This window comes from Cylas formicarius, unplaced genomic scaffold (assembly GCF_029955315.1).
Source record: "Cylas formicarius isolate icCylForm1 unplaced genomic scaffold, icCylForm1.1 PGA_scaffold_6__28_contigs__length_40554024, whole genome shotgun sequence".
Taxonomy (NCBI): Eukaryota; Metazoa; Arthropoda; class Insecta; order Coleoptera; family Brentidae; genus Cylas; species Cylas formicarius.
This window is the reverse complement of record NW_026844347.1, coordinates 29246433-29272406: the sequence shown is the minus strand read 5'-3', so window position 1 is coordinate 29272406 and position 25974 is coordinate 29246433. Positions and strand designations below refer to the sequence as shown.

The 25974-nt window shown below is 31.7% G+C and overlaps 1 protein-coding gene across 1 annotated transcript; it reads right to left on the bottom strand.

The window, feature by feature from the left end:
• Positions 1-719: 719 nt before the first annotated feature.
• On the bottom strand, positions 720-24477 carry LOC132703323 (CKLF-like MARVEL transmembrane domain-containing protein 8). The gene is made up of 4 exons (XM_060672497.1): positions 24115-24477; positions 5444-5611; positions 4466-4585; positions 720-1619 (listed from the first exon to the last, which is right to left on the bottom strand). The coding sequence occupies exons 1-4, from the start codon at positions 24265-24267 to the stop codon at positions 1533-1535; spliced, it is 528 nt and encodes a 175-aa protein (XP_060528480.1). The 5' UTR covers positions 24268-24477; the 3' UTR covers positions 720-1532.
• Between the last annotated feature and the right edge of the window lie 1497 nt (positions 24478-25974).

Below are 25974 nucleotides of genomic sequence, written 5' to 3'. Positions count from 1 at the left end.
ATAGCCATTTATATCCGAATTTAAAGCGGTTTACGGAAAACAAAATAACAAGTTTTGTATGAAGCTGCTTTTCAAAAGAATATCGATTTTCACACAATTTAAATCGTCCTCACGCTTCATTTATTGTCATTTTCGCCTTGCAGAATATATTTAGTTATAAACTTGTGATCCTTTGGAACTACAGCACGACATCGTTTTAGTGGCCCCTAAATTTTAAAGAAATATTATGATTTTAAAGAAAAGTAAAACATTTTAGCTGATAGAGCTAAGCATCCAAACTAAATTCTTCTTAAATTTAGATTTAGGTTTTTTATGGTTTTCGACTGTGGTTTAGAAAAATTTGGAGAAAAATATACTTGAATTTGTTTGTTGTCAAAAACTATAAAGAGTAAAACAATGATATTTATTTATTTATTGCAAAAACTATTTTATTTAGCTTATTTAGGCTTAAACAGTATATGATTTCATTTTTTAATAATTGCATCCTTTGCAGTTATAAATGTAATATAATATTTAAGTCTTGTTGGAGGGTATAATACGACAAATTAGTAGAGACGGTATAGAAAAAATTACTATATGTAACTGAATAATTACGAAAAACACACGAACGAAAAATTCTAAATTAATTATGTGTGGAAATATCTCAACGAAATCGTATTTTTTTAAAACACACGAAACAAAAGGAGTTAATGAAAATGAAAAGACACAGTTTTTCTCCACAAATATATCTATATGGACATACAGGGTAAAATATAGCAGAATGATTCAATTTTATTCTTAATAATTAAAAAACAATTTTCTCATAAATAACATAACTGGTATGCTGCATCTATATCAATGACACACATTGGTATAGAAAACACATAGATTCTGAAATATCATTCCTATATAACATAAAACAGGTTTTTTGAGTACTAAGTAAAATAAATATACCGCGTTTAAAACCACTATATACGTCATATGTACGGTAACCAAACATGGGAGAATAAAAGACAATTGATATAACATTTTATTGGACACATTAAAAATTTGTAAAATACAAAGTAAGTCAAATTTTACTATTGTTACTAATTGAAAATACCATTTTCGTAAAAACAAATCGTGTTAAAAGGCATATAAGGCGATACCACTTAGGTACTATTTAATGCGAACAAAATATTTATTCAAACTTACTCATAATTCTATATCCTAATAACTGCAGTGTTTTTCTTTATAGTTAATAACGATTTACCGGGTTGTGTTTGCAGTCTAATCATGATAAAAACATAATTAGGTTTTTACATTATAACGATTTCCCGTAACACTTATTGTAACTTTAAATAACGACTCAAAAATGACAAACCTGAGCGGGCAAAGTTATATTATCATACCCACGTGGAAAGATAACACTAGTATAATATTGTATTAATAAATAAAAAAAATGTAGCATAGAAAAACTTAGTACCACCTGTACATCGCGTAACAAAAATACATTTACATCGTACTTTAACACTTATGAACTACCAGTACTTGTTCTGTTAATACAACAATAATTAATTACGTGTTCGGGATGCTTTCCACTCGACGTGGAGGAGGTACGTCGCAAAAGCATAAACTAAGGCGTTCAGAATGCCAAATACCTGAAAACAAAAAAGCTGGTAAAGTATATGTAAAGCACGAATCCTGAAGGAAACGCTAAAAAAATGGCGGAATAGACACTGAATTAAAAATGTTTAAATTTTTAAATATACTGTCAATAGTATTCCGACTCTGACTCTGACTTTTTTTCTACAATACCACTTGAATTTAAAAGCAAGCGAAACTTGGACGTTTCTAATTTAAACAAAAGTTTCAGTTTCAGAATTGTCGAGAACGGAATTAATTGGGTGCTGTGACAAATCATTTTAAATACGGTGTTAGTAGAGTTCTCCCGACGATATACCCGTATTTAACTTTGGTCAATTTTTATGAATGTCTAACCGCAGGCTACCTTGCTGGGGTTTCTCTTTGTAACCTTCACAATGACGTTCCAGAACCGCACTTCGGTACTTCGTGCATACAAATGGAGAATTGTGACGGATTTTAATAAACTGGATTCGATAAATTGTAATAAAATGTATATGGTACCTCAATAAAAATGTCTCAGTCTTGAAAAACAATTAAATAACAGTAAGTTGATAATTACTAATGACAAACGCAAGACGGAATAGGAATAACTCATAAAACTGACAGCTAACTACTATTTCACCAACCCCCCCCCAAATCAACCAATAGCAAAGTGGGAAGACATCCATTATAAATCCAAAATAAATAACTTTTAAAATTATCTTCATAAGATTTTTCACTGCACACAAGAGTAATTATGTCAAACCCGTAAATTGGAAATCAGTTTAAGCTTTCTAATGTCTTTTTAATACAAGAGATCGGCCTATCTAATAGGCAAATTCAAGTTGAAATCGAGCTGCCTCAAGTACGGACTGCTTTAGGAAGTTTTATAAAAAACACACTAATATGAATTAATATAGGAATTTAATCAAAGAAAATTTCCATATTCTTAAAATACAACAGTCAGTACGGCTTGTGCTACACGTACTGAAAAGAATAGTTCCTTCCGGCGGTCTTGACAAAAAAAGTAAACAATAAAAATGGACAATTAAGCAAAAGTATCTGACGTGCGTAATTTGTGGCGAATCTACGATACATTCTAGAAAATTCGTTTCTTCCTCTTTGAGGTTATACGTTACATCTTGTACTTGATGATTTTAATAATAAATATTTATTTTATTACTTATCTTATTTTTCGCATCCAGTTTGTCAGCAACATTTATAAAATAAATAAATATATTATGAACACTTATAGACAGTTTAATGTATCAAGTAGGTATAGCAGTGGATATAGAACGATTGAAATATATACTTTTAACTTTGGCACAAAATTTCCTATTGGGCCATGTTATACATGAATTAGATATTAGATCTCTTAAAAAACTAACTATAGTAAAGTGATCCTCAGCTGCAGTGGTCATTCTTTTGCCTCCCAGTAAAAAGTTCTGAGCCGTAAATATGTATTGCAGACACCTCGAACTCTAGCCCACGCAATTCTCAAAGTATGAATGACACAACTTTTGCCACGGCCATATCTCTATTAAAGTAATAATTCTATGGAGTTAATAGCCAATTAAAATAAAACAAATGATAGTATTGTTATCGGCAAACATTCTGTCAATATAGCTTATAGCTAGTACCGAGCGAAAAATATCAACTAGGCTCAAGGAACATAAAAGGGCTAATTTTTCAAAGAAACTTTCACAGGCTACTGTAATGCTTTTTACAAAACTTCTAGATTCCTCCTGCGTCGGTTTTTGCTTAGTCGAGTTTTGGGCCTTAAGACTAAGACAAATAAACTCATCAGCAGTTGCCGAACACACCCGGATATAAAATTGTATTCCACAAAACTAAAATTCTTTTATGTAATCCATTCTACGAATGAAAAATCCGAGAATCTGTAGAAATCTATAAGCAACCTAACAATCTTAACCGCCAATATGGGAATCAATCACCCGAGACGGTGTTTATGTCCCTCATTTAGCTCCGCCCCTCTCAAACAATATATAAACAGGTACAGAATAAAATGCGAGCCAGTGTCAGTTAAGCTCTGAAGAAGTCAACAGGGTGATTGGCGAAATTTAAACTCAACAAAACCGGCGCAGGAGGAACCCAGAAGTGTGCGGAAGTTTCTTTGAATCATTATAGTAGCTAGTACCAAAATCAATAATTTTTAACCGAAAGCTTAAGTTATGTTCTCTGAAAGTACCGTACGTTTTAATTAAAAAAAAAAGGTCCGAAACACGAAAAGATTATAAGAAACGATATGTAAGAAACTGGATAATTTTCCTAAAGGGTGTTTTGAGGCTGTGACAAAAAGCAACAATTTGGTTTACTCATATTTAATATAGTCTGGTTAAAAAATTATTTTCTATAAAATAATTAAGGATATATTACGTTCTCATAAAATGTCGCTTTGCTATAAAAGCAAAGAAAACTTGGACAAGCCAATTTTGCTACGACAGAAAAATCATTGGTTGGTGAAAATAGAGTTTTTTACTTTGATAATATTTTTTTGACTATGGTTGCAAAACTCTTCTCTCAGTGAGTCTTCTTATGAAAAACTAGATAGCTTAAGAACACAAAAATAACAAGCATTAAGAATGAGGTACAACTCCTTGCTTAGACTTGCACTGGACAACGAATACTCTTTGCATTTGCCCATTACTCATCTAACGCAGCTTAAGTGACTAGGCGATAGAGGTTACTTTAATTATTATACAAGGCAATTTGGATAATTGACAATTAAATACTACAAAAGCGTAACTGAGAAAGAATTTCGCCTTTATGCAAACTTAGTGGTCAAACTTGTGGCACTCGTATCGCGTATATATACTTATCGTTGATTTAGCCTATCGTCTATGCTAGTGTAATTACTTACTCCTGCGGTTATTTGGGCCCCTCTTCTAAAATGACCTGGATAAAGCCCCGTGGACGCTATCAGTTGCAGAATGAAGGCGATGAAGTAACAAACGGTGCAGATGCCGGTATTAACCAATTCCTAAGCAGGAAACATTACTATTATACGTAATGCGCATCGAAACTAGTTGAAGCTGGTCGTTAAGGCATGGCTATCATAAAATTTTAATTTTTTGACGACTCGTCTGACAAGGAGCTAACACCATTTCTTAAACTATCCAAAAATAGTTCTTTTCGTGAAAAACGGTATGCTTCTATACATGACTAAAGTATTTTCAGGAAAAGAATTGAAATAAATGTTATATATTATCATTAAATAATGTGAAGTAGTTACAATAGTAATGATTAATAATATATCAAACGCCTTATTAATTAGGTTTTAACTTCAGTTACAAGAAAATTTCCTACTACTATGTAAGAAGTAAATAGATTATTCCTCCAAGATATTTCATTAAGAAAATAACTTCAACAACATTTGGATAGGACAGAATTAATATTCCATGGTGTAGCGAGGTTTTTAAATATATTATTGAGAATTTTGGTACAGATATAACAATATTTTTCGAAGCCATAACTCTCGAGTCGATAATAAGTAGGTACTATACATCTGCTTTGACGTAGGTATACTTCGTATATTTGGTTTCGTTTTAATTTGTCCCTAATTTTGTTGTTGTGTGATTCTGAAGATCAGGACTATGGAAGAAAACTAACAAAAAAAAAAACTTACTATAAAAAATTGTACGAGAAGGCACTTTTTGAAGCAAAAACTACTATAAATTATATAATTAAATCACTAATGTAATAAATAATTAAATATATTTAATTAAAACTATTATATTATACACTTCACTTAAAAATTGCATAAATGTCATTGATAACATTATCAAAAGACCAACCGCAGAAAAATATTTGCGAAATGTTTATGATTTTTTCTACTTACTGTTAAAATCCAGTCTATAGGAAAGCTAATAGCTTCTCTTATTCCTAGCAGGTAGACAAACACCCATATTAATGTACCGATGAAACTGACGGTGACGACAAACAAGAAGAAATGGGAACCTCCGGAGTATGCTGGAGAACCCAGTCCCATGCAGAATATTCCTAAAACCTAAAATATATATTCCAATGAGCAAAATGCAACAAAAATGAATTTTTATATGTCATGGTCAAACAAAACTGGATACTCTTTTTTTGTGGAAGCTAGAAGATATTAAACGATCCACTAATTCGCAAAAGAAGATATATTTCCCATAGTAACTGACGGTTTGCTCACGATCAAATAAAATTTAAGAAATATAAATAGAAGATAATAATTTTATCTCGCAACTAGCAACTAAATAAAAAATTGTAAAATTATTTTCGTGCAGTAACTTTTGAACTTATTGAAGATCAAAAAATATATGGGGTTTAAAAAAAATAATTTAATTTTTCTTACTATTTATTGAAAGCAACTAAGAGAGTAAACATTTTTTCAATAAATTAACTTAAGTGTGATATAGTATCAAAACATAATTTCTGCTACGAGTTACTATATTTAGATTCCAGTAAATATCACAAATGGTATGAAACATTATATTATTTTTAACGAGTAACTTTAGGCAATGGAAATCTGGAATTGTAAAAGTTCAAGGCGTTAAATATAATTTCTAATTCTCCACCTAAAATAAATCGAGCTTCTTCTACTGCACGCTTCTGTGAATTTTACATTACGCCGCGTTTACTTAACAGAAACTACTGTGCAACGATCCGATCAGCGACAAAACCAGCTACGGCGTCGTAGATATGCGTTAACGGTGTTTTACTTTCCGCATTCCCCTATGCCTTCCGCAGACGCATACCCAAACAAATACTGACCGATCCGTTTGTTCAGCAAACATGTTTATTTTTATACCGTTAACTGGGCTTAATCAAATTCTTATCATAAACCCATTCCATCGGTATTAATTTAGAGCTGCGCCGTTAACCTACTGATCGACAACGCGATTTCCTGCACACTTGAACTATACCGGTCCGCGAAGAATAACGATAATAATTATTGCGTTTTTTTTCTATCCATTGTTATTCAATTGAAAAATTTTCCAACGCCTATTACTTTCGCAAATACATTTCATTGTTAATTACAACGTATATACATATGCAATTAATTGTTCGCTGTCTTCTTTAAGTTACTATGAACGATAGATGCCTAAGTATGAGAAGAAGAAGAAATGAGAAAAGAATAATAATTGAGTGACTAAGGAAATGTATCAGCGTCTTCCATATTATGCTTTTTCCTATCATTAGTTATATATTGGTTATTATTTTTTCAAAATAGCAATGACGTGCAATGGATAAAATTTACAGAAATCATCCGATCCGTCTTAAACCCGTGGTCAAAATACCGAAAACTTCTTGCCGATTTCTGTTGCGTATGATATTAACCACACGAGATTGACCAGATTTTATTGCAAGTTCCACGCGCTTGATAATTGGGAATATTAAAGCATGGAGTTGAAAAAACGGTGGCCCTATACCTATAGATTCAAGTTTCTCCTTAACAATAATATAATATAACATTTAAAAAATTAGGAAAAATGAAGTAAATGTTCGTCAAGGTTTTAGAAAAATTACTGTATGGAACAGTTACTTGGGCACTTTTCTTAAGACATTTGACAAACTAGGGGTATGATAAAGGATATATTCCTTGTCCGCAATAACTTATAAATAAATTTTGTTATGGAGTCACGTATCGTTGAAAATGTCTTATTTGTACTTCAGGATGTATACGTTAGAACAAACAAAGCAACCCCTGCCATAGTTTTAAATATAATCGACATGAATATGGCTGGATAAAATAAACTTTTATAGCTAATCTGACGCAAAAAGTTAAAATAAAACTGTCATTGAAACTGCACTCGCCTTTACCTAAATTTAGAGTAATACATTCAAATTAAGAAAGATAATAAAAATGTTTTTCCACATTTAATATATTTAAGCAATTTAATTGAATAAGATTGGCCATTCCCTTTTTTTTGGTGTAAAATGTGCCTGAGTGCAACTTAAGGTACACCATTTAATCAAATTTTATATAATCTACAATTCTAAAAAAACAAAATCTAAAAACTTAAATCTGTAGTCGCTTCTCAAAAAAAAATCGGATATAGGAGGAATCTGTTTTGTTGCCTATTTAAAGAAAGAAGTGTCGGAAGGTTAAACAAAGAGGCAAATATAATATACGTTAAGACGCAGTAAGTAAAATTAAGTGTTTCTATCTAGTAAAATTTAGCACGAGAAACGTCAACAGCGAAAAAAAAAACTTGGTACCAGCTTTCCTGTTTTGAATCGTTAATTTAAAACTGGTAAACTGGTTGACAAATCTTGTGCTAATAATTTTGGTAAAAATGCATATATTGCTCGTTTTATTGGAAAATGGCCAAGCGTTTGTCCTCGGTTTGGCGATTAGACTTACTTTCTCTCTCTCAGAAGTTAAACGAAAAGCAAACACGAATCTCAAAAATTATTCCGAAAGCCGGTTACCGCTTTGAGCTTAAAAATGTCCACAGCTCATTTAAATTTTTGAATATCCGAACCGGATTACTGCAACCGTAAATAAAGTTCTACGAATACTCGTATAATCAACAATGAATAAAACAAAATTTCGCTCTAAACATGTTTTTTATTACAGAGTTGGTGTTATTTATACCAGTTTAACAGTCGTTTATGGATAAATTTAGATTTTCGTCACCTCAAAAACTTTTCTTTGATTATTTTAGAAAATTTAAGAGAAATTATTTAACGCCAGAACAAAAATGAATTCCAAATAAATTGGCAATAACAATTTTTTTAAGTACATCGCTGCACTTTTTTTTCGAAAATCTGCCCTGTTATCTTAGAAAGTATGATTTTTTTTTTGCGCTACGAAGAATAAAAAAATCAGCAATATTCGAGTTACACTTTTATAATTATTTCATCCATTAAAATAATTCAATAAATTCACCAGTCACCATTCAATTCTAAGATTTCTCAACCAGAATACTTTGAAAAGGAACGACCATAAATTGAGGGGAATAAGCAATAAAGTAAAAAATATTAAATACACATAGAGAATAAGAAAATGTATTGGGGACGAATCAGCGAGTCACGTTAAATTTACCGTTGGTTTTATCTTCCCCTTAATATTTAGTTATAATATGACCAAAAATATAGTGCATTTATTGCTTTGACGTTTTAAGTATTTCACAGTATCTTAACCGCAGACCTTCGCATTCCAGCAGATGTTTATTCTGTAGAAACTTGAATTTTTTATTTTAAACGTAAATGAACCGTTTTAAAGTTGAACATCAGGTGATATGTATCGTTCATAAGAGTTCAATCTAAATTGCAATATGTTCGTGTAAATTACGGAGGTATTTGACTGTGATCCCTCCAGTAAGTACGTATTCTACATAGTTCTTCGATTTGTAAACAACAGTCTCTTTTAAGATTATTCGCACTAAATAAAAGTACGTCATAAAAATACAGATAAATATTTATTAGAATCGTACAATTAAACATTTTTTGACGGTTCCTGTTTTTTAACACATTAAAATATGGAAACCGTGGAATGTTAGAAGAAGACATGGAAAACAACGCAGAATTTAAAGACCAAGTGGGCACGGTAGTCGAACCTAATGACAAATTTTATAATAGATTCAGAAGGGGAAGTAAGAGCACCAACAAAAACAAGTGACATGAGCAAAGTTCCGAAGTTAGAAGCTAGAAGGACTGCATAAAAAAGTACCGACAGACTTAAACATTAGTTGTGCCAAAAAAATGGATTTTCAATGTCAATGCTAATGGAATCTCAAAGAACGGAAGGTGGATTATTTCTAGGACAGTCTTGGAATGGTTACGGGTAAGAATCAAAAGATATTTATAAATAAAAATGGGGTAAGATACATTGAAAAGAGAAAGTTATAAAAGCAACCACCAATGGAAAATCCAAGAAAAATATGAAAAAGTTTCGAAAAATGTGGGAGCGTTGACTTAAATAAAATATATATAGGACGTCCCATTTGATGTCAACAATATTTTAAGTACCTTAAAATGGACATCTTATTCTTGTGCATTATAGAGATCACAACTTAAACAAAATCAAACTAAATCTTATTTACCATACTGAATCATATTTAATTTTCTTTTACGCCTTGTATTTAAAAAACGAAGATGTTGCGTACCCTAAACTTTCATTTCTATTGTAGGGTTGAATTCGCGTTAAATTTCGGAAAACCCCGTATAGAATAAAACGTCAAAGATGTCACCAATTTCACTAACGCAGGTGACCTCGTTGCAACAGGTAAGGTGCGGCGGTACGCGCGATCGCGCAGCGCGTCGCTATTTTAGCAATTTTACGGCACACATCGGAAATGACGTTTTAAGCGGAAATTCTTCGTAATAGGCTGAGCCCCGTTGGCGTTTGCTTTTCTAGGTCGTCGCTTCATGCATTGAGTTGCGCTTATCTTAAGTAACAGCGCATCATTGTATTGCATAATTAAATAATAACATAAGCGAATAAGCACGGCTGAAAATAATTAAAGGTGAAGCAGGCAAAGCTGCACATGCTCGGGATGATTGCGGAATTCTGTCAACCTTAAACCACCATGCACCTAATTAATTAAGCTGTAATAAAATCACCTATGCAGGGTAAAAATTATAAAGTAATTCACTTTTCACTTTTCCCGAAAAGCATTAATAAATAATAATAATAAAATAAAATAAAAAATGCCGGAACACGTCGATTTAGTTTACAGGGGGACATAGTTTTGCTTACAATTTAGATAGGAAAGACGGGTTATGGGGCACCTCTTTTTAAACGTTTTTGTTATATGTTTACGACTAGGTATTAATGCTAAAAATTTGTCGATTAATTTTTGAGATATTACAAAATGAAGCAAGTAGCAAGTAGCACAAATGATTATTTATTATACAAAAATATAAAACAATTTATATCATTTTTTATCATTTACCATTTTTATCCATGCGGTAGTAAGCAAGTTCAAAGGCTCTTCGGACATTGTCCAACATTTCTAAGGCTTATGCTTGTGTATTCACCTACTATTCTTTCACGCAGCTCTTGTTGAGATATTAATCTAGTTAGGAGTACTTTACTTTATAAATATCCCCATAAAAAAAAGTCTAATGGATTTAAATCTGGAAACCATGTGGATCATTCGGTCGGTCCCATTCTTCCAACCAACTGCCAAGGATACACGTGCGCCCGAGATATTTGTTATTAACAAATTTTCTCACAAAAGCAACGTAGTCAGCAAGAATACGATCTTGCTTTAAACGCAAGTTTTCTGTTATCTGTGATGCTTTTTATGCCATCCACAAAAACTCAATTGAAGCTGTTTAAAGGCGTTTCTTAAACTTAATCTTATCTCAATTACCCAATTGACTGCCCTTTCTGCTAACAAAATTGAAATAAAATCCCATATTCGGGTACAACGTGTGTGTAAACTTTTTACTGTACAAAATTCTTTTCTAACCTCGATCAGAACAGTGTTTCGAACAGATAAATAAACAAAATACCCAACAGATGTTATATCCCTTACCTGCGAAATATGTTTTGAGCTTTTAAGCAGTTAGATATTAAGTTAATAGAGATTAATATTTATTGTATCAAATTACGAACATGGAAAACGTAGCACAATAAACTTGGAAAACACATTAAGTTTTTCGCGTAAATTTCAAAACAAAACGTTCCTAGAAGCTCTGTAGGATATCAACGCCAAATTTTTGGCACAGTGCCATTTTTCGTTGCAATAAAGTGAAAATATCTTCGAGGCTATAAATTACCACTTGTTGTTGGGACAAAATGTCCGGTCATTAAAAACAGTGCACAAAAAAAATAAGCCAAAAAGTTGGAATTTAATTCTCCGCACTTGGTCTTCGTGTTGACCTTTTCTTACTATCATAAACTGTTTACTTTTATCTTCACTGTAGTTTAGGAATTACATGGGAAACACTTTTCAATTTATAATACAACAAATTTAAAGTGAAATTACGCTGAATCTGTTTTTTCAATTTAATTTTTCAAGTAAGTGAATCGTTTTCTTCTTTTCTAAATTTGTTTTTGGAAAATGTATACCTGCTAAATCCATTTACGGTTTGACCACGTTATGACTTTTTTTTTTTGGAAGTGATAGAAGTAACAACACAAATTGCTAAAACCTAGAGTTTAAGTTAAATTATTAACAACTATAGAAATAAAAATATAATTGAACTGAGCAGGCTTTTACTTGATGAAAATGCATTTATCAAAATAAATAAGAACTAAAAGTTCAGATTTTCACGAAATTATATATTTTGACATGACAATTGTTTCGACAACACCGTGTCTTTATCAAATGTAATATTTACAAACTACCCGCTACTATATATACCGAAAAATGACCATAAAACCTTAATTAATGTTGTAGCGAGAATTTAAGTTGAATCAAGGACAGGTATTTAAATCTAATTGATCGTTAAGCAATACATTTGAATGTCTCATTTTGTTAATCTCCATGGCTTCCAATAAATTTAATTTTCTACTTTTTGTGGCTGTATATAATATATCAAAATTGTCGTCAAAAATGTGTTTTTCTGTGTTTAAGTGTGTAGCATAATTGGAATCTAGACTATTGTTTTTAAACGCTCTTATACGTTCGTTAATGCGTTTCTTGAAGGATCTACCTGCTTGTCCAATATAAATTTTAGGACAAGATCCACATTTCAACCTGTAGACTCCTGATTTTTGGGATTTTGGACATTTCGATTTATTGTTTTTTAAATATTTTCCTATTGTGTTGTTAGTTCTGAAAGCTATTTTGTCGAAACAATTGTCATGTCAAAATATATAATTTCGTGAAAATCTGAACTTTTAGTTCTTATTTATTTTAATAAAAATATACCAGAATAATACCACAACAATACTAATTAGAGAAAATAATATACATTACTTTCCAACCTGATCGCACTCTACGACAGAGAAATTAAATTTGATAGTCTGGACTAAAAACCAGGAAATCAATATGGGTATTAGCACTCAAAATGTTAAACCAATTACAGGATCGATGTAGAGGCGCTCTTCTAGAAGGACTGGTATTGCGAACTTCAGAATAAAATGGTAGGTACAAATGATATCCGCAGCGGCAACATAGAAATTGTAAAAAAGTAAAAAATTTGCCCTGCACCATTCTGTTATGCGTGGAGTAATGTTGCTAACTATTATTTATTATTTAGAATCTCGTATTAGCATAGGACGTAGGGTTCTATTAGCATTAATGGCGGATCATATACACACTCTTGCATACAAAGAGTAAGTATGAAGAATTAATTGCGAGACAAACGCCGCTTAGGTTCGTATCTATTAGGAAATCTATTTGCCATAATATTAATTTGACTTTTTTCTTATATGCTATAATCTCGCAAGGGCCCGTAAATCGAATTGCGACAGATTAATATTTTCGAGAGTATCACTTGCTTGCTTGATTCGTCAAACTACCGTAGAATTTCGGGATATAAAGATGTAAGTTTTCCTTTTTTAAAATTTTTAGTTCAATATAATTCGACACAAACAAAATAAAATTTCTGTTGGTCTTCGTTCACATCTTAATAGAATCATGGGGATATATTCAAGGCACGGGGGCCTTTGATAATGGGTATCATGTAGATGCTATATATACTGACTTCTCCAAGGCCTTCGACATTCTGGTAGGGAAGCTCTCAGGGATTGGAATCTTTGGAGACCTTCTAAATTGGTTTCGCAGTAATATCAATATCAGTAAATCGAAAGCAATCAGTTAAAGTTAAAAATCACATTTCGTTAGAGACTGTTGTGACGTCTGGTGTCCCACAAGCGGGGACATCTTCCCACATTCCTTTTCAATGTTTCCATAATTGACTTAAAAAATATTTTTCGCTTTTGCCAATTTCTTGCATTTGCGGACGATTTAAAGCTCTTTAAGGTTGTAGCATTACCTCTTGATTGTCATCGATTACAGGAGAATCTTGATAGGTTTTCTTTGTGGTGCAGACAGAAAAATTTAACTCTTAATACAAACAAGTGCAAAATTGTAAGCTTTAGCAGATCCAAAAATCCAGTAACTTTCATCTATCATTTGAACTCTGGATCGACAGAACCTAGTTAAAGATCTCCTATTAATGCAGGAAATAAGGCTCTTTTTAACATTGATTTTCATAGGACCAACTATGGCGTTAACTCGCCTATGAATCGAATGTGCAAGCTGACAAATATTTTACTCTCAAATAACGAGCGTATTGATTTATTTCCTCTCACAAGTTTTAATTGTAAAGTAAAGAAGACTGTTTTTAATCAACCGGTCGCCTTCTAAACTTGGTAGCAATTGTAAGTGTTGTTTGGATTAAGTATTATTACTCGATTGACATGTGTGGGTACTATTTTTCTTATTTTTCTTAGGTTAAACTATATTGTAAATACTAAATGCGCCAATAAAACGTTAATTTTTAATTTAATAGGTCAGGAGTCTTCTTTTTCTCCTTGCTTTTCACAAACAGTTGGGCGAGGCTACTATGGATTTTTTTCTTTTGGTCACAGATCCACACGTAAAAGAAACCATAACCAACAATTGTTCTCAGGTTGCCAAAAAGGACTTTGACTGAATAACAAAAAAAAACAGCCTCCCCCGCAGACCATCCGGGCCCATCCAACAATTACACACTTTAAAACATTCACCAAACACTAAGAACACTGAATTCACGCAGTGGAAACCGATTTCAAGTTTTTTAGGGACGATTACAAGGGATTCTGTCGGGAGCGAGCGGAGGTTAAACCACCATGTGTAATGCTCACAACAGAATCAGGTCAGGAGTCATTTTAATTAAACTTTCAAACGATCCTAGCTATCTAAAATCTCGTTCAAAGTCGCTGCATATAGCTACGCTTATTTTAAATGTCGCCCCAGTCAAAGTCAAAGTCATGGGTACCTTTTGTTAGTTATATGCCGAGTTAATCCCGACTGTCTTATTCACAAGAACATTATCCTCCTGTATATTTATATAGCCTCTCAAGTTAAACAGAACATTAACCTTATATGTCCAGCCGACAAGCTTTACAGACACCAAAGATTTAAAACTGAATAATATATAAATACCACCGCAGCGAAGTGGGCGTGAAAGTAGCCCACGTATTTTCTTGAACATGCAGGATTGTTATGACATAATCTTATATGGAAATGTTAGCTGGTGACGACATACGCGGTTTGTGTGTGTCTGGGCGTTATCTGCTTCCTATGCACGTTCATCGACTATTTGGGATTTATTATTACCAATTAAGTAGTCACAAATTTTTTGGTTTCAGTTTGACGTCATTTTGCTTTAGGTTTGGCGATACTCCCATGTGTGGCAGCAGTTTGTTGTGGTAGAATTCAGAGAATATTCAAATTAGTGTCATGTTTGGAGCACTGTTTGAGATGGAACTTTTTAGTATTACGGTCATGCAACAATAAAATAAATCGTTTAGGGGCAATGTGTGGTGCCTATACGACTACCCATTCGTGTGTGTTGTGATGGAGTTTTTTAAACTACCGTTAGATGCACTACAGATATATTGGAGTAAAATAATACACTGTTTTTCTGGATACCTTATGGATACTTTAGACTTGACTATCGTACAATCGTTTGATAGATGCACTTTGACATTATCATTCAGGTATTAAAGTGTTTCAATATGAAACTGTTATGGACAACTCCTTCAAAGGTTCTCGGATCAATACATTCCGTCAATCTTAACTAAGCAACACTAAAAAAAAATCGAAGAAACAATTACATGTTTACAGGTTTATTCACGCTAAGTTTTTCAAAGAGTGTTACTTCTTACAACTTTGATTCAGGTTATCAGAAAAGTGTTATATATATATATATATATATATATATATATATATATATATATATATATATATATATATATATATATATATATATATATATATATATATATATTTTCACGTATTGATTCACGGATGGAAAAATGTGATGACACTATATTCCGGGATATCATCCGTTCGCTCGTTGAACTCCGACTGGAATCCTGCATCCGACTGGAATCCTGCAAATCTTGCATCCGACTGGAATCCTGCAGACGTTTCGCCAAAATCTCACTTGGCATCTTCAATGCTCGCGCTCCGAGTGTTCGAAGTGTTTTCGGAGCGCGAGCATTGAAGATGCCAAGTGAGATTTTGGCGAAACGTCTGCAGGATTCCAGTCGGATGCAAGATTTGCAGGATTCCAGTCGGATGCAGGATTCCAGTCGGAGTTCAACGAGCGAACGGATGATATCCCGGAATATAGTGTCATCATATATATATTTATATATATATATATATATATATATATATATATATATATATATATATATATATATATATATATATATATATATATATATATATATATATATATATAATATATATATATATATATTATATATATATATATATATATATATATATATATATATATATATATATATATATATATATATATATATATATATATTATATATATATATATATAATATATATATATATATATATATATATATATATATATATACTATATATATATATATATATATATATATATATATACATATATAATATATATATATATATATAATATAACATATATATATATATATATACATATATATATATATATATATATATATATATATATATATATATATATATATATATATATATATATATTATATATATATATATATATATATATATATATATATATATATATATATATATATATATATATATATCATATATATATATATATATATATATATATATATATTAATATATATATATATATTATATATATATATATATATATATATATATATATATATATATATATATATATATATATATATATATATATATATATATATATATATATATATATATATATATATATATATATATATATATATACATATATATATATATATATATATATTATATATATATATATATATATATATATATATATATATAGTATATATAAAAAAGTTAAAAGTAAGGGTTTTGATATTTAAATCTCCAGGTATTTTAAATAATGGGTTTTGGCAAAATGTAACCTAATTTTATTTTTTTATATACTTAGCAAGTATTTTAGCTATGTCAGCGAAATTTACAGTAGAGTGTAACAATGGGCTATATTTTTTAGCCCAATTACGTATTAAAAACTTTCCATCTTATACAATAATAAGCATTTCAAGTGACTACAACTTGACTAAATTGAATGTAACACCTTATGCCAAATAGGTCTTTTGGTGTTCGCAAAATACGCAAAATACTCGCCATTGGCGCCATTTGATGTTTTTTAAATAAACGTTTTATCGTATTTCGTTGCTTATAGAATTTTAAAATGTCAGAAGAATTTCGGTTTTGTCTCATTTCGCTATAAATGCCTATTTTGAAAACTGGTGGATTGGACGACATTCATTTCAAAATGACCCCCCGATAGCTGATAATTCGAGAATGCGTATTAGAGGCGATTTTAACACTGTAACCCCTCGAATGTCGTAAGTGTCTGATTAATTTCGAAAATGTTTCTCTTCGTTTTTTTACTCAGTTCTCTTTACAACCTGGTAATAACTTACCCTCATAATTTTTTAAAAAATTAATACAATATAAGTCGTGATAAAGTATCAGACAAAGTGATCAGTGCAGTCACAAAGTATTTAAGGTCGTAGGTCATCGAATCGACAAACTTTACAGCAAAACGGGACAGGCAATTAAATGCAATAGGTAACATCAAAACCCATGATTTCGCGTATTCTGCGAAAACGCGAAGAGTTAGCTATAAGAAGTCATAAACCATTCGAGAGATAATTAAAAAGTATAGTTGTTTGAATATACTGAGTGTTCTCCTCTGGATCTGGATCCATAACATCTTTCAAAAAAAAATTTTTCAGTTATATATTTTAACTTTAATATCATGCGCTTGTAACGTTATAATTACAACAAACGTAAACAAGGACAGGCAGTTTAACATCCTGTATAACTTGCATAAAAAAAGACGCATAGAGGAAAATAAATTACATTTGATTACGGCGTCGTTATCTTGAACCTGTACCATATTTTACGACCAGATAAATTAACCAGGTGATTACCCATTTACTAAAACTTAAGACCTAATGGGCTGCAAGATAATTAAATTAATAACGAAACACAACGCCTGCAGTCATCATTAGAGTTAACCGTTTTGACCTGGAGTAAAAACATAATAACTAGACTATAGGAAGATCTCCGATATTACAGTGGACAAGATTTTGGTGTGAGTTATTTTTTACGCTAGCAGCGGCTCCTATAAAAGAAATTATTCGGATTTAATAAACAAATTTAGTGTATTTTCTTGTCTATAGTTCTTTGGGCACTTCCTAGGTAAAGACACATGTTTATGTGTTATTATGATGATACACACAAGTGAGATAAGTAAGTAAATCATTCTTTCACAAGTGAAGAAAAACATGCAAGCGAATAATTAACTGCATGATCCGAATATATATCAAGATTTTATTCCACCAAATTTAATTTGCATTCGTTGTTTTACTAATATAAAATGTAAAATTTTTCTGAGATAAAAATGGTTCGCGAACAAATTGTTCTGTGAATTACTAGCATATTTCTTAGTAAAAGGCATTGTCATTAACCATGCAAAAATGAACGACACCCAAGGTTGTTGGATATCATTTTGTGTCGAAACACATTACTCGGGAAAATATCTTTTGCAGTTACCCGTTCTGTTTATTCGCAAATACCTATTCGATTCAATTTAATGGGAAAATCCGAAGTTTAGAAATTACGAGTTATTTTGATAAATTAGTTTTGGCTGGAGTTTAAATTTATTGCGCCAAGTAGTAAGTTGTAGAAAATACGGGATTAAACGCCAGGGAGCATTTAATTCATAAAAAGATTATTTAAAAATACGAATGTAGAAGGTAAAATAATAAATCTATAAATAGCCAAAGTCGTCATGTCCTTGCAATTTCTGAATACATGCAGCAGGTAAGTGCTAACAAAGCAAAGGAAATTAAATGGAAATAACCAATGGATTTTAAACGGTTCGCATCAATTTCTTGTAAACTTTAAATATTTATTTTTAAATTCTCAAAAATGCAACAGTTATTTTCTAAAAACAAAATAACGAAAGCTAAAATTACAATAAAAGAAAATATTTGAAAGACAATCTATATTTTAATTAGAATTCAATCCCTTCAAACTCGTGTCCAAAACTGTCGGCTTTTACATTGTCCAATCATTAAACTTCTAAAAATAAAGCACGCTAGGACTAGTACTAATTTAACTATTTTTATAAAATTTTGGATAGCTTCCCAATTTGACAACACGACACCGAATCTCTTTACTGAAAAGATTAATTTATCTATTTGAATTGCTAATAATAATCCATGTAGTGTGCTGCTATAATATTAAAGTGAAATTTTTAGATTTCAAGTTTTTACCAGAATTTAGTGATAAACAACAGAAATAAAATTTCGGTTATTTTTCAATTCTCGTCTTTTGGTCCTTAGAACAATTTAAACAAATATTTCAATTTTTGTTTTACGTATTGCGAGGGCGTCAGGGCAATAATTCAAGCTATTGAAACTGCACCATGGTGAAAGTTGATTCCAGTTTTATGTAACACTAAAACTATTTTTCTCTCACTACACTTATAACTGCGAGAATTGCTTCCCGTAAATTCAAATGATCCATATTCGACCCGCAAAAGCAAAACTAATAGTCGATAAAATGGGGCATTAAAGTTGCATTGAGTCTCGCATCGAGTATACTGAGGTGAATAATAAATTAAATCGTTTTGGATGTCTTATTTCCGATTAAAATTTAAACGAAAACTTTTAGGTTATCGTTCTCAAGGAACTAATAAAATGATACAAAGACCTGTCAGTTGCCAATATTATAACCTGGTTGCTATAGAGAATAAATAATTTACTTCTAAGTTGCTTGATTTTTAAAATTGAAATAAGTTAAGAACCCAACCGAGAAAAAACAAACCTTTTTGTGTCACGGCTGGTGAAGCAATAAAGAATACCTTTTTATATTAAAGATGTTTTAAAAAACATGTTCCACCTTATTATGGTACAGCTCTGGAAGTAAAAAGGTGGATGCGTCATATTCGGTTTTTAAACATAAATTCAAAAATATACCCATGCCAATGTTTTTTGTCTTCCATCAACAACTGTTCTTAATAGACATTTGTCTATATGTTTGTGTCGTAACCAATGATTTTTCAGACTTAAATCCAAAACAGCGAAGGAAATTGGACTGTTGGCAACATCGTTCAGCTTTTTTGCGAAATGAACTTTGTTTTGGTTGGTTTGGTAGAGCTTTTAATTTCAATCTTTATTTTTATTTTTTTGTTTTGTTTGTAGTAAAAGCTCACTTAATTACTAGTGCCTTTGGTTAATTTAAATTTGTATAAAAATATTAAAGTATATATGCCCATAAAATGGAAAAATGTATATTTTTCTGGAAACAAAAAATAAAAAATCATTTATTATTCGTAGTTAGGACAGAAAGTAAAATTAGTGCTCAACGTTCATATCCCAAGGAGGGTTTACCAAAAAGTTCGCGGAATTATTTCACTTTTCATAATTGTTTGCATTATTCAAATTTGAAGCCAATTTATGTGAGTAGATCTCTCAAGCAAAATCCTCTACACCATTGAAAATATTTATTTTGTCATAATAAACAATATTTGAATATGAGCCAATTACCATAACCTACTTGCCCAGAGTATACCAACTTCAGTTCTAAATTTAGCAGCAGGTATGGGCAGCAGGGTAATCCAAAGACGAGCACTACTTGGTGCGTATCTTCGCCGTTACGGCCGAAGCAACATCAATAAATTTTACAGTTTTAATTGCGCGCGACAGTTACGATAATCGCCATGTTTTACCTAGATGAAGTAGGAAAAAAGAGAGGCACTTTACACACCTAATTAAATCAGTTAGCGGTGTATCAAATTCTGTTTATTCTGCAGGAGAGAAACCGAAACTGTTGGGCGCTGCGGTCACATTTCTGCGTTACCGCGAGAATTTTACACATTTTTTTTATTTAACGCGTTGGAAGATTTTGAAACTTATTGGAACATCAAAATTTGCCACATTAAAATGATTTTTTTTTGTGGATCGATGAAACAAAATATTTCGGCTTCTCTGGCGATGTTTCGGCCATTTCTTGGGCTACCCTTAGAATACTTGCCAATTGTTTTTGGCCATTTCTTCACATTTTGTTTCCTAGCCGAATTTCTTTGGAACACACTTCTGATTCAGGCAGGTTTGAGTCAAGAATTATTTTTTTTTGTTCTAGTTATTTCTGATTTTATTTTTATCGAATTACGGCAGGTAAATAAATCAAAATCAGCAAGTATCAGCAAAAATTTTACTTTTTTTTTCTGCATAGACATTTCGCAGATCGCTAGAAGTACTTATAGGACACTCGATCTGAATCACCCTATATATTCCTAATAATTTTTATTATTTTATAAAATGTGTACCCGATTTTGTTCACAAATTTTCTTAATGAAGGACAGTTGTTTCGAAATAACCTATTCTAATCTGAATCTCAAGTTTTGGCCATCAGAAGTTATAATACCGAGAAAAATTTAACTTATACCTTCCCATTTTAATAAAATTGTATAGATTGTTTGTTAAGTTTGAAAAAGCAAATTCCGCAACACAGATGTTTTCATTTTATTGACCGATCACCGTTAAACGGATTCGCTAGTATTTTGTTTTTTTTTTCGAGCTTTCCGCGATTCGTGTGCAGTGAAATAATAAAATTTTTTATTCCGTTGGATAATACGATGCTTTTGCAAAAGTTGGGTTCGATCAGCTACGTGTATTTACTGAGGGTGCAACAGAAGCAAAAGGCGATATAAAAGCTTTAATAACGGAACTATTCAGGTGTCAAGTTACAGTAAATATCATGCGACACAACTTTACAAACAATAAGTCTATTATCTAACTAAGAAAAGTTTAAAGTTGAAGAAATTTAAACCTAATGAAAAATTAACTACTTCTAGGTTAAATAAATTATATCAGTGCGTAATTGTTACCATAAATTGCAACCAAGTATATATTTTAAATAGTAGCATAGAAAAAGAAAAAATATGTTCCATCCAATCAACAGATTTGCGTAGGTTTGTAAGAAAAATCTAGCATTTATTTTTCTTATTTTGTATGAACTGTTAATAAATTGGTTATCCTTATACCTTTAGAGATACGTAGTAAATAAGCGACAAATCGTTTGACCATTTTGCTTAAAATGGTCGTGTACTTTGCAAAAAGCATAATTCAGTTGCATTGTTTTTGTCGTTCCGTCGATAAATAAACAATAATTGCTTTACGTTTGAAGGTCACATAACAAAATATTCTCATTACATATCTGAGTTGCACTCGTGGTCTAACATTTAACGAGGTACCAGTGTATCTATTTCACAAATTAAGAAATGTCAAACGAAATGGACTGGTTATATTATAACGCACTTACCGATACGCGAAGTGACCTCAGTTCAACGAGCAAGTATTTATGGCATTTATTTGTCAATATCGTTATCTGCTGGTTCAAGCAGACCCAAATATAGCGAGATATTTTTTTGTGCATACGAAACGTACCACCACATAAAACAATATAATAAAACGTTAATCAGAAATAAATAGGCTTCACTTTGAAACACTTCTGCATTGTCAGAATAGCCATAAAAAGTTCTAGAATAATCAATTTCGACATTTTAGAACGGATATTTAACTGATGGTAAAACTGCCTCATTTACGTTAAGTATTAGTATGAAACAGATAATATCATATCTTGTAGCTGAAATCAGTGGTCACATACAAGAATGTAATTTTTCAAGAGTTGCATTGAATTAAATTGAAAAGGAACCAGAATTCATTGGTTTCAAATGTCTGTCTGGAGGTGTAATTGCTAGCGTTGTATATTGCTCCATTTTTTCGTTATAACACGAAAGATGGTTTGGAAATACACTCTATCATATGAATTATGTCTTCACAATAAGTCCGGCAACACGCAACACAATTATTTTGATTTTCCAAAATTTTGCCATCGCATTTTTCTGCGCACCCGGTATAATGAAACCGACACCCACGTTACTAGCAAGGGCGTGCCTAACAAATTTAAGCGTGTACAAGAGAACCAGCGTTTGGAATCTCGACTAATAACTTATTAGATAATAATGGCTGTCGAACGAATAGTTAAAAACTTTTCCGCACCCGTTGCTTACAAGCGACTCGATGAAACATAATATTTTCTAAGGTGTGTGTCTGTGTGTGTTCCAAGGAAAATGGTGTCGCTTACGTGTTGCTCTTCAGTCACGAAAAGAAAGTTACTATAAATTTCGGTCGTCGCATTTAAAAACTACGAGCAATTTTTTATGAACAAGATGTTTAGAGTTGCGTTTTCGTTAATTTGCTAAAGGGAAACCTTTTTAGAGTGGGTTTTTAAATCTTAGACAAACTTGAAACTATCTGAAACTCCAGTTTATTTTAAAAAGGTTTCTGGTCAGTATAATACAAAAGTTTAATTAAAAATAAAAAACTAACCAAAAAAAATATCTAAAAATTAACATTAAAACAAAAAATCGAAAATAAAAACTAATCAAAATAAACCAAAAACTCATATTAAAAAACATAATGTTAAATAATGTTAAAGTTGGTGTTTTTGATGAGAAAAAATAACATGACTGCCTTTTTTTTGTATGTCGCCGGTAGAGGGCGCCCAAAATATTAAAGCTTTTAGGCAAAAAAAATAATCTCGATACCTGTACCAATATTTTTTGCCTACGATTTTCGTAGATTAATTCGGAAAGAAGTTTCCCATTTGTTCCTCCAGTGTCACTGGCGCTAAAATTTTACACCCTCTCGTAATAAACGCTTCGAAATATTTTGGCGGCGTTTCAAAAACCGCTGCAGGTAACAAAATATTCGGTTAACCAAGGTTTAATATAACTTAAAGGATGTAGTTATTTATACAGAAAAACGTTTTCCAGTGTTTGCGGTTTACAACAGTTAAGATGAAGTGGGTTCTGTTAATTCGAAGGTTAACTCTACTTAAGAGGGATAGAGAACGTTAAATTTTTATGTAGGTATTATAAAAATGCATTTTCAATTAAATTAAAGAGACTTTGAACTTTTGATCAATTTTTTTTTTTAATTGAAAACGGTAAACTTTATGAAAAAAAATACAAGGGACAAAAGGCTATTAAAATTTGATTTTTGCATATCCGTTTTTTCGAAACACCTTTATGCGCGGTTTTGTTATTCGAAGCTGCTCGCGATAATTGAAAAGCACACAACAATCCTCGAGTAATGCAAAATCTAACGAAGATTATCCATTATCCCCGGTACAACGATCGTCGAATGTATTTTTGGAGAAATAAATATTTAGCGTCCCATAAAACGAACGTTTTAAATATTTAAACAGAGACGCGGGTTGCTCCGACGCAAACTAAAATTAAGGTCGACGGGTTTTTTTATTGTTTAAAAATCGTTTCTGTTTAGCATCTTACCAATTCCGCAAGTTTTAACAATCCTGGCGTGGTCTTAAAGTAATCCAAATTAATTTTAATCCAAGATAAGGGCTGGTCGTTCGCTTGGGGTTTATTCGGAGCCGCGTTGTTATTGGGTGCTTCTTGCACGTTAACCACAGTTTCCGTCATCATTGGACGTTAGATCCGCGCGGTTTGTCTCGAAAATTAAGCGGAAAATCGAACCGTTTTGTCCAACACCTGTTATACCACGAATCCGCGGACACGGGAACGACAAATTTCTAGTGCAACGATTGTAAAGCTGCCGCGCGCAATGAGAACTCGACTGCCTGTTCATGGGCTGTTGAAAGGTGGGACACAACGGTGTATTATTTGTATTTGCTTTTGGAGAAGGCTCTGTTAATGGTCGCCGCCGACTTGGTTGGGGGAATCGAGAACGCATCTCGTCGCTGATCATCTGTGTCTTGTCTTAACGTGAACCGAAATAGTAAAACAATCGCATTCAATTTTCCCGTTCGAATTTCCGATTTTTTGGCGGGTACGCCAGAACTGGTCCTTACTTATTTTACTATTACTTATGTTAAGTATTTTTACGGTGAAAAGCGACTATAAACGTCTGTTCTAAAATGCTTCGTCTTCGAGATACGGGGCGTCAGAGTTTTATTTTTACTTTTTTGGGGGTTTTATGACATGAGAAATTTGAATCTGATTAATGCTAAGTTAGCTCTTACTTGTGGCGGACGATACTTACATATTTAGGCAAAAAACGTTGTCTCATTAAAAGCCTAGAAGCTAGAAGCTAGAGTGTTGCGGTTTTCGTGACCCTCACAAATTTGGATATACAAACCAAACTTGTGTTTTTTTAATGTAGCACCCTGTATGTATTTTAATAATTTTAATAGGCAGGTTATGAGCTTTTTAAAAATATGTAACATATGGGAGTGTTTCAGATACGAAGCATATATGTTTAATTTTATTTTCCTTTATCAATACGTCATAGAAAAAAATGTGTCCATTTCCCTAAATATTTCGGATTTACTGCTTACTTACCTCCTCTTCCTTCTGGTATGGCTCACATTAACACAAAATATGAAAATTATAAAAAATTGCTTATAAATGCTTATTTAAATGTGGACACAGACAAGTTTATTTTGACAGGAAAATAACTTTTTTACATAAATTTTGTAATTTACGTAGAGAAATATTCATAGCTTACTCATAAAAAATAAATTAATTAAATAATATATATATATATATATATATATATATATATATATATATATATATATATATATATATATATATATATATATATATATATATATATATATATATATATATATATATATATCTATTAGTGTGTGTTGGTTTTCTATAGACAGTGTGTTCCAAGTGTCCATCTTCGGTCCTTGTGATGTGCACATCTAAAAAGGGCAGACTGTTATCCTCTTCAAGTTCTATTGTAAATTGAATCCTTGGGTGAATGGAATTCAGATGATCTAATTATGGCAAGTTTCGATGTCAAATCCCTCTACCCGAGTATTCCAGTAGAAGAGGCACTCTTGCTTATAGAAGAAAACGAAGATCTTCCGCCATACATAGTGGATCTGTCAAGACATTGCCTGAAAAACGCTTACTTTATGCACAACGGGAAAATTTACAGACAAATAGATGGAGCAGCAATGGGATCATCTCTCTCACCTGTGATTGCCAACCTCTTCATGATTTACTTCGAAAAGAAAGCAATAGAGAAGGCAAATCTGAAGCCAAAACTATGGATAAGATACGTTGATGACGTATTTGTTGTATGGCCTTTTGGCAAGGAGGAGCTTTTGAAATTCCTAGATCATCTGAATTCCATTCACCCAAGGATTCAATTTA

Excerpts from the sequence above, each read along its gene's own strand:
- LOC132703323 (XM_060672497.1), bottom strand. The coding sequence starts at position 24,267 with ATGATGACGGAAACTGTGGTTAACGTGCAAGAAGCACCCAATAACAAC. Across the intron at positions 5,612-24,114 it reads TGTTAAAACTTGCGGAATTG|GTTTTAGGAATATTCTGCAT; the intron begins GTAAGATGCTAA and ends TATATATTTTAG. Across the intron at positions 4,586-5,443 it reads CTATAGACTGGATTTTAACA|GAATTGGTTAATACCGGCAT; the intron begins GTAAGTAGAAAA and ends TTTCCTGCTTAG.